Source organism: Geotrypetes seraphini, chromosome 1, assembly GCF_902459505.1.
Source record: "Geotrypetes seraphini chromosome 1, aGeoSer1.1, whole genome shotgun sequence".
NCBI classification, from domain to species: Eukaryota; Metazoa; Chordata; class Amphibia; order Gymnophiona; family Dermophiidae; genus Geotrypetes; species Geotrypetes seraphini.
In genome coordinates this window covers 339,159,720-339,176,394 of record NC_047084.1, presented here as the reverse complement: position 1 = coordinate 339,176,394, position 16,675 = coordinate 339,159,720, and the positions used below count along the sequence as shown (strand labels likewise).

General features: G+C 41.0%; 1 protein-coding gene across 6 annotated transcripts in view; it reads right to left on the bottom strand.

Annotated features, from left to right (window-relative positions):
• Nucleotides 1-16,675, bottom strand: part of CDKL2 (cyclin dependent kinase like 2) — a 226,498-nt gene that overhangs the window by 15,630 nt on the left and 194,193 nt on the right. For all 6 annotated transcript variants that reach the window (XM_033960450.1, XM_033960445.1, XM_033960484.1 and 3 more), the window contains 2 exons: nucleotides 6,009-6,310; nucleotides 1,343-1,436 (listed from right to left, as the gene is read on the bottom strand). In XM_033960450.1, the coding sequence (XP_033816341.1) occupies nucleotides 1,343-1,436; nucleotides 6,009-6,310 (396 nt within the window). The remainder of the gene's footprint in view (nucleotides 1-1,342; nucleotides 1,437-6,008; nucleotides 6,311-16,675) is intronic.

The following is a 16,675-nucleotide window of genomic DNA, read 5'->3' as shown; positions in this document are numbered from 1 at the left end:
AATACTGGGACACAATGCTTGGATCCAGTGCTCCCAGGCCACTTCTACATAAAAGGGACCAATGTTTATTTATTTATTAAAATTTATAACCCACAACATCCTACTATTCTATATGGGGTACAGTAAAACATGCACAGTTAAATACATGCATACATCAAAGACAATTGTTTGTAAGCAGGAGTGCAGGAACTCCCCCCCCCCCAACTCCTGATTGACATCCTCTTGCTCCAAAGAACTTTCCAATGACAACCCCCACTTCCTCAAAGAACCCACTCTCATTTATCCAAAGCAACACACCAACCTCTTGTAGGCCCCCCCCCAGGCCTACCTGTCAACTCCCTGGGGAACTAGTGAGTTTGGGGCAGGTGTGTATACCCATTTGCTCCTGCCCCTTGTGAGTGGCAGGTTCAAAATAGTGCCATCAACCACTACTGGTAGTCTCACAGTAATATTTCTAGGCCTAGGGGGGTCAAGATTCTGTATAAGTACTAAAAGCCTTTATATAGCACTATGATCCCTATCGGAAGGTTTAGAGGAATGCTTTGGGTAACTGAGGAGGGAGAATCTTCACAGCAGGGGGGGTTGTCATTTGAAGGCTCTTGGAAAAAGAGGGCTGTCATTGAACGGCTCTGTGGGGCAGTGGGGGTTTCAATCTACTATCCGGCCTAGGTTTTCATCACTTGCATGACATATAATGAAAGAAGTCAGGAATACTACAGAACTCTACCTCTGGGAGTCGATATTCGGTGGGAAATCCAGATAGGAGAGGCGCTTACCTGGATAAGTCTCGCTGACTGGATCATACCTGGATTTTCAGTAGCACTGAATATACCAGCTGATTGCCAGCACTATCAGGTTTGTACCAGGGCTAGAGCTGTCTCATGGAAGAGTCAGAAGTTATCCAGATACTACCAAAACTCATTGCTAGTGCCTGGATAATTAACAGGGTAGTAAGAGCACATAAAATGCAATCCTAACTATCCAGTCCCCAGCACTGAAAATTGGTGATATTCAGAAAACTTCCAGGTTCTGTTGAGAACCCAAATATTCAGAGCCCATTCTCAGATAAGGACAGGCAATGAATATTAGGGTCTAATTCATCCCGTACAGGGCAGAATTTCAAAAAACACTACCCTCCACGGGCTGCATATCAACCAGAACATTTTTAGGTACCCATCTTCCAAAAGAAAATCTCGATGCATATGTAGCTTGCCTTCTAAAATGACCTTTCTGTATGATCAAACAGAAAATGAGTCATCTGTAAATGATAAGGTATTAATTCATTTCAAATATATCTATATCTATCCCTTCATTAAAAAAGGAGATAAAGAACAATACATACCAATATTGTAGAGCTGATATTATAATGGCTCACAGGAGAGTGCATCTCTTGTTTCTTGAAAGAGTGGACATACTTTTTAGATTTTTCATCAGCTCTAGAATGAAAGAAATTAGCAAAAACACAGCAGTGTGCAAACAGATAGGAGCGTACTGCATGTATTATTCTCTATAGTATAGGTGACAGTAGGTAGAATTTGTCTGGAATATCATTGCAGTGGCACAAGCACTGTTCACATTCTGCAAACTCTGAAAGAATGTGATCTTTTGATCCCCCAGACCTTATGTTGAATTAGAAGACGCAGACTAGTTTGTTGGTGAATAATTAGTCTCTTTATTAGATTAATATTGCTAATCTGCAGTTGTAGCAAGAACCAAAGACAAAAGAATAAAACTACACAAATCACACAAGTGAGAAAAACCAATAGCAGAGATGCCAAAAAATAATCAAAATTTGTAAGCATTGGAATCTTTTTTGACCCAAAACGGGCCATGTTTTGGCTAAAAAGTCTGCATCAGAAGTTGATAAGATTGAGACATCCGGGTTTGAAGTAAAACCCAGATGTCTCAATCCGTCATTTTCCTGGAACCATATGGTAACCCTACCCATGTAGTGCCTTTGTAAATGACCCCTTGCATTTAAAACTTATGCTACTTTTGCATGGACCTTATACTATAGAATAGCACTGACCTGCCTTGCTTCCACCTACTATATGCTTGTCAGCATAACTGGCCCTTAAATGTGGGTACCTTCAAATACATTGCTGCCACTTCTGATACAATTGCTAGTGATATATCTGATAGAAAACTGCTGTTTTTCCAAGGAATGCACCAGAGGAAGGAGACAGAGAAGAGGAAGGGACCCTTGCTGGGAATCATCAGGAGAAAAGAACTAGGAGGGGGAGGGAAAGGTGTGGGAGCTTAGCTATCATTGAGCAAGCCCGGCAAAAGCTGAAACCTTCTGCATGCCAAGGTCTGGCACCTCCCTACCTCTCCCCCCTCCCTGTGCTCAGCTACTTACCCACCCACCAGGTCCTCCATAGCTATAGCCTCAGAGACAACACTAAAGGCTCCCTCTCTGGCCAGTGGGACCTATCCACTGCCACATCCTACATGCTATGCAACTTCCTGTGGGTGGGATGTAGCAGAGGAAAGGTCCCGATGGCCAGAAAGGCTGCAGCTATAGCTGTGGAGGACCCAGCGAGCGGGTAAGTACCTGAGCATAGGGCAGGGGGAAGGTACTCAGTTAAAGCAACAGGCATCGAAAATGTCTGTTTTGTGCAGTGCCTCCGTGGGTATCTTCACCCTCTTAATGAAAGGCTGGCAGCACTAAGGTAAGGATTTGCAGTTACTGCACAGTAATTGCAAAAATTAACGCATGGTAATTGCAAAACTTATGTTAACCGCTGGGAACATTGCTAGAATTTAACAGAGGGCTGCCATAAAGTCACTGCAATAAAGTCATCAGTGCATGTTAACTGCATGGTAGCTAATACAAAATGCAGTTAGCTATATCTCTAGAGGAGGGGCATAGCCAGCCCTCCAATATTGGGGAGCCTAGGGGTAGATTGGAAGAAGCAATGCATACCCTCTTCCCTCTCTCCTTCCTCAATGCATTAAAAATACCTTTACTGGCAGGGGTGCCAATGCCCCAACAGTCAAAGAAATCTGCTGCTGAGCTACTCTCCATCATCTCTTGCTGTTGCAGGAAACAGGAAGTCAGCAGCCAACCTCTAGCCGCTTCCTCCAGGACTTCCCAAGCATGCTCTGTTCTTGCATGAACTGAGCATGCACAGGAATGGCAGATGAAGGCAAGCTAGAGCATGTTTTCTGCAGCAGCAGCAGAAGTAGCTCAGCAGCAAATTTCTTTAGCTAGCAGGGCTTCAGCATTCCCACCAGCTTTTTAATGGGTGCTGCAGATTTGGAGGAGGCCTCAACCCAAGGGCTATACCACTGTTTTAGAGATGCCGTTAACTGCTCTTCATGAACTCTGCACTGCAGTAGATTTATTTTAGCTGTCTACTGTATTAGAAGAGGAACACTCACCATAAATGAATGCCCTTTTAAACTAACAAACGGAGCTCAGAACCATAGATGGTGTGGAAATCACAAACAGGGACAAGCCCTCAAATGTGTTTCCTTAATGTCTATCATTGCTCCATCTAAAGTTAGTTTGAAGGATTTTCTTTTGGTTTCAAAAAGTGCTTGACTATTTAGAAGTCCATTTCAAATGCAAAATAATTTTTTAAGGCTTTTTTTGAAATTAAACTTAAATTCTAAACTTGAATACTAATCTTGAACATATCTGAAGTTGTCTCATTGCAGCGGGTTCTGACGCATTTCGTCAGAACAGCTTCTTCAGCGAACCCACTCGCTGGATGGAATTCAGGAGAATAATTTCATCCTTGCATGACTCTCTCAATTCTCTATCTTCCGGTTTGAATTATTTTGCATTTGAAATGGACTTCTAAATAGTCAAGCACTTTTTGAAACCATAAGGTTCCGGAACTTGGAGGCGAGTAAGATGGCAGCATAGTCTCACTGCTCTTCCCTACCTCACATATTTGAATGTTCTGAAGGAATTCAAAAAGATCCTTCTCTCTTTTTTTTCTGAAGTACGGCATTACTAAAGATCAACTATGGTTTCAGGAAGACAAAATAAGAAGGATGCTGCTTGTACATCAGGAGGAGAAGCTAAGAGGCTGAAAGCTGATCCCTCAGTACCATGTTAAATTCCTCTGCCAAAGGAATCTGATGAACTCCTGGAGCAGGTTATAGCAGACCTACAGATAATAAAAAAAAAACTGCTGAAGGAAACAACATCTAAATTACAGGGTCTGCAGATTGAGGTTTCCAACCTGTCCCAGCAGATGGAAATAAGCAACACCCGTGTTGAACAGCTTGAGAAGAGAATGGAGACTTACTAAATTTATTTGGCTGGGTAAAACTGCTCGAATTGCTTTAGTATCTTTACAAAAACCAATTGCGGAGGGTGAGGTAAATTAAAACCAATTGCAGGGGTGGGGTAAATTTCCCAAACTTTTATAGGTACCATCAAGCCTATATAATGTGCCAAGGTATGTACTGGATCCTTCCCGAGCTTATGGAAAATCTTCCCGATTGGCTGTATTTAGAGTGGCAAATTATGTCCCCGTTGCGATTGTTTCATGTGCTGAGTATCAAGTTTCCTAGATATGCTAAGGACAATAGTATTTTATTTGATACCTGGAAAACATTGAAATTTATTAATAAATTAACAGAGGTTCCAGTAGAGAAATCCACTTATCAATCCTTATGGTTAAACTCCAAGGTTCAAATAGGCAGGTCTGGGATCTTCTGGAAGCACTGGATGCAGGCAGGCATTCGAACATTAGATGATGTTATATCTAATGGGAAACTGCTTGATTTTTCACAACTGCAACAATTATTTGGAATTGCAAAATCTCAAAATTATAGGTGGTTGCAGTTGAAGCAGGCCAGAGTGGGTTCCCTGACTTGCAGACTCTTAAAAATTATTATAGTTTGCAGGTTCTATGCTTCCAGACAGATTTGCTGGGGCATTAATCTGCCTGGTGGTATAAATTAATTTCTGAATTCTTGAATAAGAAACCAAAAAATAGTCTTAGAGACATTTGGAGCACGAATTTGGACTTGGAGGATGAAATGTACAGCGTCAGCATCTATGAGACAAACGTGGTTTTTTCTGTTACATAGATCTTTTTGGACCCCTGTTAGGTTTCACAAGTTGGATAGTTCTAAATCTAATAGATGCTGGCACTGTCATTTAGACACTGGATCATCTGTTGTTATATTGTCCTTTGATACTCAGCTTCTGGAAGTCAATATGGGGATAGATTAACCTCATACTGGAATCAACAATCCCTTTGACATATGAGGCAATTATATGTGGAACATTGCTGCATGTCAAACCTCCCATGGATCGCTAAAAAGGTAGGCTCTTCTTGATTATGACAGGGATAGGTATATAGATGATAACCCGCAATTGGAAGAATTACGATTGCCTCAACTTTCCGTTTTGGTGGGCCAGTTTATGTTTAGGGTACAAATGCGAAAAGATGAATGCAGATATGTTGGGGTATTGTAAATTATTTAATTTGGTTTGGGGGCCGTTGACCTCCTTTGTTAATTCAATATAGTTATCTAGGTTTTGTTTATTTTTATACATGTCCAGGACGGGGAGAGTGGTTGGGAGGAATATTTTTTTGTATTAATTTTTTTGATTAAATTGATGGAGAGGAGGGATGGGATATTTATCTTATGCACTGTTATTAGTGGAATTTAAGTGCTTATATTGATATTCATGTCTGTATAATTTGTGGCACTGTATTTTAGCATAAAAAATCAATAAAGTTAATAAAAAAAAAAAAAAAAAAAGAAACCATAAGAATATCCTTCAAACTAACTTTAGATGGAGCAATGATAGACATGAAGGAAACACATTTGAGGGCTTGTCCCTGTTTGTGATTTCCACATTATCTATGGTTCTGAGCTCCATTTGTTAGTTTAAAAGGGCATTCATTTAAGGTGAGTGTTTCTTGTTTTGTGCCAAGTGATCATACCTTTGGGACACTTGTTTGATTTGATTATTCATCACCCAGTAGTGCGTCAGGGTACTGTATTAGAAGGCCATGATTTCCTTGTCTTCTCACCTGTAATTATGATATACCAGTCCAGTTCCAGCCACAGGGCTTCTGCTCATGTTGGTGGGGATGGCAGAATGGTCAGGAGTGATCGGTGGAATCACAGTGCTGGGATTCCTGAGGTAATCCACATTAGGGTTGGATTCCTTTAGCATGGCTGAAGGGACTGCCTTGGTTGAAGCTGCTCCACTCTCCTGAAGTGAATTCACATTGGGAGACCTGACACGTTTTTCAACCTTCTCTGAGCTGGCTTTCAATAACTTTGTTTTGAATATTTTGGTGTCTTTAATTTTGAAATCAATGTTTAGGTCCTGTTTATAAAAGATAGCTTCAATAAACCAATGATAAAAGTTAGGTGAAATAGTTATATTTGTGAAAAAAAAACATATTTAATGAAAGAATTTAAATAAGAACTATTTTAAGTGTTTGTTAAAAGAAAAAGAAAAAAAAAAGAAAGCACATTTCAAAGGGTTAGCCAGTATCTAAACAAATAAAATCATAGATTATATAGGGAGATGGCTGAACCTAGCTGAGAAATAGAAAAAAATTAATTTCTTCCTGAACAGTGCAAAATATACACAGCAGACATAAATTTTCAAAACTGATACATTTCAATCACTAAATTGAAAATAAAATAATATTCCCTACCTTTGTTGTCTGGTAATCTAATTATCTTTTCCCAGTCTCTGGTTGCACTTCCATCTATCTGTGCTCTTGTGTTTCCAGGGCCTTCTAATCCATTTGCTGTTTTACTCTCCTTCAATTTCTGCCCTACATTCATCTTTGGCATTAACTTTTAACATTCAAGTTTCTTACATTTTTCTGCTTTCTTCTCAAAATCTACTTTTCCGTGTCTTACCTTCCCATCCCATCTATCCATGTGTACCATCTTCTCTCTCTTTCTTCTCCCCTATTCCCATCTATCCCATAAGAAGCATTTCTTCTATCTATCTTTCCTGCCACGCCCATTACTTTGCCCCCATCCCCTCCCTTTCTCTCCTGTGGTCTAACATCTCAGTCTTCCTCCTTACCCCCTAATATGGTCTGGTATCTCCGCTCCCATGGTCTGGCATCTTTCTCTCCTTCCCTCCCCCTTCCATGGTCTAATATCTCTCTTCTATCCTTTCCACAGTCTGGTATCTCTTTCTCCTCTCCTCCCTTTATCTAGTCTGGCATCTCTCTTTCCCCTTCCAGTGGTCTGACAACTCTCTCTTTCTCTCCCTTCTTTGAGTCATCTGTCCTCCCTCCCAGTGTAATATTTCTCCTTCCCTCCTCTCCACCACTATCATGTCCAACAATTCTCCCCTCTTCTTCCTCTCCCCATGTATACCATTTCCCTTTCCCTCCCACTCCATGCACCTATGTATAACAATTTTCTTTTCCTTTCCCCACTGGCAGCATCTTGTTCCTTCCCTTCCCAGCACCCATTCATGCAGCATCTATCCCTTCCAATCCCCCAGCCCATAGAGCATTTGTAATTCTCAACCCCCTCCCAGCCTGAGCAACATCTGTTCTTCCCTGCCTTCGCACCCACCCCCAGCCCATGCAGCATCTGTTCTCCCTGTCTTCCCAAACCCCAATCTCCTATCCCCAGTCCGTGGCATGTAGCGTATACTCCTCTTTCCTTCCTTCCTCCCTCCCTCCCAGAAGGCCCCTGTAGCACGATCTCTTCATCTCCAGACTTTCCCACACCTGCCCCCCCCCCCGGGTCGCTGTTATTTTAAATGTTTTGGCAGCCATGGTGCAGCATCCACAAGATGAGCCTTCTGCCACCGGCCTACCCTGGAACCCCTCATTCAGCAACAGCCCACCTAGGTGGGAACAGGAAGTTGCTGCTGAATGAAGACTTCTGGGGCAGGTGGATGGAAGAAGGCTCATCTCGTGGACTCTGTGCCGCGGTTGCCAGAGCATTTAAAATAACAGCGACCTGAGGTGGTGGGGAGAGCAGGTGTGAGGTAGTCCAGAGCTGAAGAGGTCATGCCTCAGTGTCCTGCTGGGGGAGGGAGGGAGGGAGTAAGGAAATAACAAACAAACATACCCTTCATACCAAAGATTTAAAAATACAACCGCCAGATGAGGAGGTAAGTTGGGGGAGCTGAGCCATCACTAATTGTGGGGGAGGCCACGGCCCTTGTAACTCCCCCATTCTGACTCCTATGAGCTGATGTTCTATTTTGCAAGGTAAATCCTTGTGTACTAGTAGCGCCACCCCCTCTGTGCCCATCTAGTGGTATGATTCTTGCTTTGGGTGCAAGAGGTCCTGGGTTCAATTCCCAGACAAGCTCCCAAAATGTCAGTTTCGTTCTTAGCCCCCCCCCCCCCCAATGTATGGTGGTAGGGGTTAAGTGAAATGTGCACTGACCAACGCCAGGTCCCAGGTTCAGTTCCCTCACAGATGACTCACTAGGAAGTAGAATAAACGAGCACAGCCAGAGGTGATTATATAAAGAATATATTATAGAAATAGGCTTACAGAAAAGCAATATTTATAATCATTACAATTAAGCATTACAATTAAATAAGAGAGCATAGCAGTTTGCAGTTCTAGGGAGAGCCAGAGAAAGAAAGAAAGAGTGAGAGAGGGCCAAGACCGAACCAGAGTGCCAAGCCAAGTGCCAAGAGATAGCTAGATAGAAAGAGAGATAGATTGATAGAGCAGAGAGCAGGCTTTTATACCTTGGAATCTTATTCTGAATAGAGAAAATATTGTATCTCCCAGTATCTTTCTGTTTAGAATTTGTAAACTGTTTGTAACAATGGTTAATTTAATTGCTAAGGAGGGTGTGATACCTGCAAGCATGGTGATGGGATTAGTCTCTGGCTTCTTTGTCCCATTCAAGCAGGCCATTGTCCTAAGCACCCTCTTAATCAGACATTAACACCTTTTAGCTAGTCATGATTCAATCAGGGCATCTTAAAACATATCAGGGATACTTAACACAGTCTCCCTGCCTTACAGAGTCTATCTGCATTCCCATGCCAGAGTCAGATTGATATAATTTCCCATAGGCCTTCGCTGACATAAGTAATGCCAACTAAAAATGCTGAATGGTAGCGATAGCTAGGCTGACACACAGAAGAATAACAAACATCCTTAACTCACAGTCACTGTAATTTCAGTGTTTCAGCTACAGAATGACAGGGGCACATAGTTTGTCCTAAAACTAATGAATTATGCCCTATTGGAAACCATAGGAGGGACCTACCTAGACACTACCAGGTCTACCCACTGCACTCATACAAAGACCCACTCATTCACTTAACACACAAAAAACAAGAAAAAAAAAAGTGGAGAAAAAGCCTCAGTTCATCTTCATATGGCAAAAAACTCCACTTATAAACTACCATTAAGCAAGGTCCAAAATGTATCAGTTCACTGAGCTGCGTCAGGGGAATGATTCCAGCCTACTCCACCAGCAACTGTAGAGGCTCTCCAAGTGCTCCAACTGCTCACATCCTTCTATGCTTGTGTGTGTGTGGATGTGAGCAGTTGGAGCACTTGGAGAGCCTCTATAGTTGCTGGTGCAGTAGGCTGGAATCATTCCTGTGACGCAGCTCAGCGAAACAGGTTTCCCCGTCGGAAAAGAGTGGTTGCGGGGCCAGACAGATTTGCACTTTTTGGATGCATGGAAGACAGCCTGGACACCGTCTGCAGCTAAGTGTTTGTTTGTTTTTCCCTGCTTACCACTGACTGTGTTTGAGACTCATATATGTGCTGCTTGCTTTACTCACATTTTTTGAAGTTTTGTAATTTGGCGTGCTAGATTTTTTTTTTAAAGGTGGTTCCTACGAGGGCTACTATAGTGTTTCTCACTGCTGAGTGAACTGATATATTTTGGACCTTGCTTAATGGTTGTTTATAAGTGGAGTTTTTTGGCATATGAAGATGAACTGAGGCTTTTTCTCCACTTTTTTTCCTTTTTTTTCTTGTTTTTTTGTGTGTTAAGTGAATGAGTGGGTCTTTGTTTGAGTGCAGTGGGTAGACCTGGTAGTGTCTAGGTAGATCCCTCCTATGGTTTCCAATAGGGCATAATTCATTAGTTTTAGGAGTTTTGTATGTCCTTCCTGAGATTTTTTTGGGTAGTTGGACATAGTTTGTCCCCATCCCTCTCCCCCCCTGTCCCCGCAAGGCTCTGTCTCTGTGAGCATTGTCCCTGTCTCTGCCCCATCCTCGCAAGCTCTATCCCTGTCCCTACCCCGTCCCCGTGGACTCTGCTCATGGACTCTGGTCTTCATCATAAGGCATATGGGGACAGACTTAAAGATCTCAATCTTTATACTTTGGAGGAAAGGTGGGAGAGGGGAGATATGATAGAGATGTTTACAGTAAATACCTACGTAATGTAAATGCGCATGAGTCGAGTCTCATTTGAAAGGAAACTGCAATGAGAGGGCATAGGATGAAGTTAAGAGGTGATAGGCTCCAGAGTAATCTAAGGAAATACTTTTTTACAGTACTTTATTAGGGTGGTAGATGCATGGATCAGTCTCCCAGAAGAGGTGGTGAAGACAGAGACTATCTGAATTCAAAAGGGCCTGGGATAGGCACATGGGATCTCTCAGAGAGAGAAAGAGATAATGGTTACTGTAGATAGGCAGACTAGATGGGCCATTTGACCTTTATTTGCCATCATGTGCACGAGCCTTGAACACTTATGATTTTATATTTAAATCCTTTTATTAAAGTATAAAAAGGAAAAATATTTTGTACAACTGTTTTTAAATCATAAATAGAGTCATCCATTTCTATCTGGTTTTGGCACAACCTTCCTAAAAATTCAGTTGCCTATGTCTTTACATCATCTGGGAAGGTATTTGGATTGTATTTAAGACATGGGTGTAGAACAGAACCTAAACTATGTAGTAGATAAACAGGAAAACAAGTGTCTATTACATGTTGGAAATGTTCCTCAATGCCAACAATGATAGGTGAATCTGTTGCAGTAACAGCAAGATGCTTGAGCAGTTGGGCACATGATGGAATGACTTTGCAGTTGGCAGACAAGACACAAATGATGCCATTTAACAGTAGTTTTTTTAAAATCACTAAATTCAGTTGCCAATTGTCTAAGATGTGTTAAGTTTTTACGTATTGATACTAGTCTCAAGTTTTTAGAGAATGACATGGGGACAAGTTTTGTCCCTATCTCTTCCCCATGGGCTCTGTCTCTATCCCCACGGGCTCTGTCCCATTCCAGCCCTACAGGTACCCGTCCCCTGTCATTCTCTAGTTTCAGTCTCTGATAACCAAGTTTCCTGCAAACAGGCAACAGCCCTGTGTTTCTTAAGAGCTGATAAGATTTTACTCCATTTCATAGGGTAGCAGTTCCCAATCTTTTTTGCACCAGGGACCGGTTTCATGCAAGACAATTTTTCCATGAACCTGGGTGTGGGGGTGTGGAGGGATTCAAGTGCATAATCAATAAAGTACATAATATATAATCTAATTATTACACTAAACAGTCCTCAAAATAAAGTACTGTAGTTTAAATAGAAAGAAAAGATAGGATGTTTATACTTACTTTTATTCTTCATCCGTCCTAATGTTCCCTCTCCACCACCACATCCGACATTTCTCCTTCTCATCTCTCTCTTCCCCATGCATCTATACCTCATGCCTCTCCCACCACCATATCCAATATTTCTCAATCCCTTCATATGCCCAACAATTCGCCACTTTCTTCATTTCCCCATATGCACCATCTCTCTTTCCCTCTCTTTCCCTCCCTTTCTATTCCCTCCCCCACCTCAGCATCTCTATGTCCCAAGTTCATGCTCCTCTCCTTTCCTCCATTCTGTGTCCCATGTTCATGCTCCCTCCCTCTTTCTTTCCATCCTTTGTCCGAAGTTTGTGCTCCCTCCCTTCCTTCTCTGTCTTAACGCACCTCCTCTCTCATGTCCCAACGTGCTCCTCTTCATCCTTCCCTCCCTCTATTCTGTGTCCTAAGTTTGTTCCTCCCTCTCGGCGGGTGTATACCTGTTCTGGCCGGCTCCATCCTCCCAGCTGCACTTATCTTCACAAAGCCAGAACTGTGGTTCCTACACGTTGCCCACGGCTGACCCAGAAGCCTAGAGGGTAGGCCTCCGGGTCAGCTGCAGGCAATGTGTAGGAGCAGCTGGGAGGAGGGAGCAAGCCAGAACCTGGGGACTGCCAGTAATATATAAAATGAAATTTTCTGTGCAGCCCAGTTTGGCACAGCCCATGGCCCCGTACTGTTTCGTGGCCCGGTGGTTTGGGATCTCTGTTATAGGGGAAGTAATACTAGGGTTACCAGATTTTACAAAAGGAAAATCCGGACCCATGGCCCCACACCCAGGCATGCTGCATTTCGGCTGGCCAAGGCCCGTTCCGCCCCCAGGAGGGCTCTTAGGTGCCTGAGCCAATCAGAGCATTCAGCCCCACCCTGGTGCATCCCAGGATGCACTGGGAAAGGGAAGACTCATCATTTTGAAGAGGCGGGCCTGCTGGTAGGAGGGAGTAAGCATCCCTCCTGCTGGTCTTCAAGAAATAGGTATGGAGGGGTCGGAGAGGGGGATGGCCTATTAGACCACCAGGCTTGTGGGGAGTATTGTGGGTCCCCGACCCAGCGGCAGGAGAGAGTACGCATCCCTCCTGCTGGTCTTTGCAAAAATGATATGGGGGGTTGGGGGGGAGATGGCCCAGTAGACCACCAGGCTTGTGTGGTGGGAGTTGGGAGGATCATGGGTCCCCGACCCAGCAGCAGGAGAGAGTACGCATCCCTCCTGCTGGTCTTTCCAAAAATGATATGGGGGGTTGGGGGAGAGATGGCCCAGTAGACCATCAGGCTTGTGTGGTGGGGGGTTGTTGGGGGGTGTCAGGGTTCCCAACTCTGTGGTAAGAGGGAATTGTCATCCCTCCTGCTGATCACATAAAAGTACCCTGATGATGGGGGTGGGGGTTATAGGCGCAGCTCTTGTTTGTGTGGTGCACACACAACAGCTGCGCCCATTAAAAAAAAGCAGCCCCTGTTCTCCCCGCTTGCCAGTGCAGGCAGGAGGAAGAGCTGTGCTAGCGATTTTTCTTTTGAGCACACCACCTCCCCTTATATCGGCAATTTTCTGTACACATAGCATGCATATAATTTGAATGCTATTGTGCTGAGAATCGCCTGTAAAACAAAAAATCGCTGCCAGGTGGCTTGGACATGCATGAGGAAGGTTGGGTAGTAAGGGAGCTCCGTGTTAAAAGACCTTAAAAGAATTTAAAAGTCACAGAAAATTAAAGTTTTTGGACTTATTTTATCTAAATAAGGAAATATAGAAGATGGCGTCGGGGAAACAAAACAAAAATGACTTTGCAGTGTCGGGAAGCAGTAAATGAGCGAAGACAGAACAAGAGATGGCTTTAAAAACTGGAGATGTGGAAGTAATGAAGGAATTGAAGGTAATTAAAGAAATTTTATCGACTATAGTAAAAAAGGTTGCTGAGCTGACAGATGAAGTTTCAACTTTAAATAAAAAAATGGATCTGATGGAAATAAAATAAAATTTAGAAGAAAGAATGATAATGGTAGAGGAAGAAGTATGCCATAATAAAACGGAAAGGAAAAAAATTGAGTTACTTACTAGAGAGCTGGAAGATTGCTCAAACAGTGAAAGGAGGAGTAATTTACGTTTGCTTGGCTTACCGGAAGGGGCGGAAAAAGGAAATGCGGTATCTTTTATTGAAAATCTGTTACCCAAAATACTTCCGTTTAAAACAAAGTTCCCTATAGAGGTAGAAAGAGCGCATAGGGTGCCGACAAGAAGATCAGAAAAACAGAAGGGTCCAAGGCCGCTGATTTTTAAATTATTGCGACACCAACAGGTCTTGAAGTATTTCAGCTGGCAAAGCAAAATAAAGGTCTAAAATATCAAGATGCTTACATCCATTTTGTTCCGGATTTCGCAAAAAACACTGCTATTAAACGGAAAAAGTTGTTAGAATTAAGACCGCAATTAAGAGAATTGGGAGCTAAGTTTGGTTTAGTTTACCCTGCAAACATGAAAGTTACTTTAGGAAATAAAACTTTAACCTTTGATGATCCAGAACAGCTGCAAAAATTTATTCAAGATCAAGAACTGCCAATGTCAACATAATTTACATTTTCAATGATATATTTTGTTGTTATGAATCTACTATAATATTTGTTTTGTTAAGAAAGATAACTTTATATTTTCAATTGGAACGTATGCAGTTTTCAAATAGGAATTCTCTCTAACGATCTTTCTACACAGAATATGTAATACAGTAAACATTCTATGTTATGGAAAATGTTTGAATTCAATAAGATGTTTTTTATTTCAAGATAAAATGGAAATCTGTAGGAGGGTTATGATTATTTAGTATTTTGGAAGGAGATATAGGTGCTTTGAAATGGAAGTATGAGTAAAATATTATATTATTTCAGTTAATGGGAAAATTTTTCTAATATGTAAGGAATCTTTATGGAGTTAAAAGCAACGGAAGTATGATGTTTTGATAACTTTCTAGTAGTGAAGTGGATATCCCGATTTCATATACCTAAATTTACAAATATGGGTCTGCTCCTTTGATATATTAAATGTCTAAATGTCCGATATGAAGATGTGATAATAAATGGAATTTATATCCAGTGAATTATATTGGGAAGAATGCGGATTATATGTCCGGGAGTTTTTTGAGGTAGAGCCTCCTTCTCGTGGGGATGGGGCCAAGGGGATGTATGTGGGCTGTGTGTACATGATTATTACATCTTTATCAGTTGATGAAAAAGAGAACGAAGAATGTTTAAAAATTCGTCATAGGAACTGTTGAAACTCGTATTCCCAGAAGTCTATGGGACAGGATATACGTCTTGGGGGGAAAAAAAAGTTACATTAATGAACCGGATGTCATGGAAATAAAGTACAACGCACTGCCATCGGGTGAAGAGGAATGAAGAGAATATCGAGGATTAGAACACTAGTGGGAAAGTTTAAAGAAGAAGTAAGAAAATGAGGAATTACATTGCATATCAATGAATAAAGGAGAAAAGGTTCTCTTTCTTCGTTACAAATCTGGATTGTGGGGGGATGGTGGTGTGCGCATGGCTTGTATGTATTTCTGTGGTGGCGTTCTCATCGGGGGAGAGCTCTGCCTTGAAGACTCTTGGATGTATGTTTGTGTATTCCTGATATGTTACTAGTATACTGGAAATATATAGAGGAAAAATGGGCTCTTACTAGAATGAAGATGATTTTTAAGAAAATATTCTTTATAAAGCATATACATGTAATAAGAGTGGTATGATCAAAGATAACAGAGAGTACAGTTTGAGGGAATATAAAACGGATTAAAATACTTGAAATAGTATATTCAAATATATTTTAAGGAGCTCAACAAAACAAGGAGCTTTCCTTTGATAACTATAGTGAATTCATTAAGGAAGGTTAAGAACATGGTATACGACAGTTTTAAGTAATGGTCTATTTATGATCTTCTTTTTCCTCACATGCTTCAATTCATCATTTTACATGATATAAGCAATACAAATGTGATCCTGTAAGTATAAAGAGTAATAAGAGATGATGGATATTATTAAATATTCAGTGACCGAAATACTTAGAAGGGGTTTTAAAAAGATTTAGACTTCACAGAACAATTTTAATGTGTTTCTAATATAATTATAATTCTATGATATAAGGGGAAAAGATTTGTGTTCTAGATTTGAATTTACAGTGGTTGTGACCTACTTTTAAATATGGAAAGGATTTAAACTGGGAAAAGAAATATAATTTTTTGTGTTACTTAAATATGATTATTATTCAATTTAATTTGTGACTTATTAGAATTTTTTAGTAGAATAAGGTCTTTTTGGAGTGTTCTATTACCTGAACTAATATGTGTGTTGCCAAGTTTACACAACTATTAAATATTTGGGGGGGAATGGGAGGGAATAGGTTATGGGATAGGGGAAATGAAGATTCTAAGAGATATGAATCCTTAAGTAATAAGGAGAGATATCTTAAAAATGTGCTGATGTCTGATCATGATATTTATTATAGAGTTATTTGTCAAAATTTTTTCACAAGTTTAGATGGATATTAAAATTTTCTCTTTAAACGTCAATGGTCTAAATCTCCCAATCAAGAGAAAGAAAATGTTAGCTTTTCTACATAAACAGAATGCAGATATATATCTCATTCAAGAGACACATCTTTCAGTGGTTGAATCTAAGAAGCTGATGGGAGGTTGGATATCTAAATGTTTGTTCGCACCTGCTGTTGGGAAAAAAGCTGGAGTAGTTATTCTTGTAAATAGGAAATGTAATGCTGACTTTCAATTAATAAATTCTGATCCCTTAGGAAGATGGGTACATGTTAAAATGGTTCTGGGAAATACAGCCCTGGATTTATTTAATTTATATGCTCCTAATTCGAGTCAAATGGAGTTCTTCAAAAAAATTCAACAAATACTATTACCACTGGCTGCTTCTAATTTAGTAGTAGTAGATTTTAATGCTGTAATGGATCCGATTATGGATAAAAGGCCAAGTAAAATGATGAAGTCGTTAGGTTTAGACAATTTAGTACAATCTTGTAATTTAGTTGATATATGGCGTATTCTTCATTTTAATGATCTGGAATACTCATTTTGTTCTCAAGTCCATAAGTCTTTTTCACGAATAGATTATATCTTTGTTTCTAATAATATA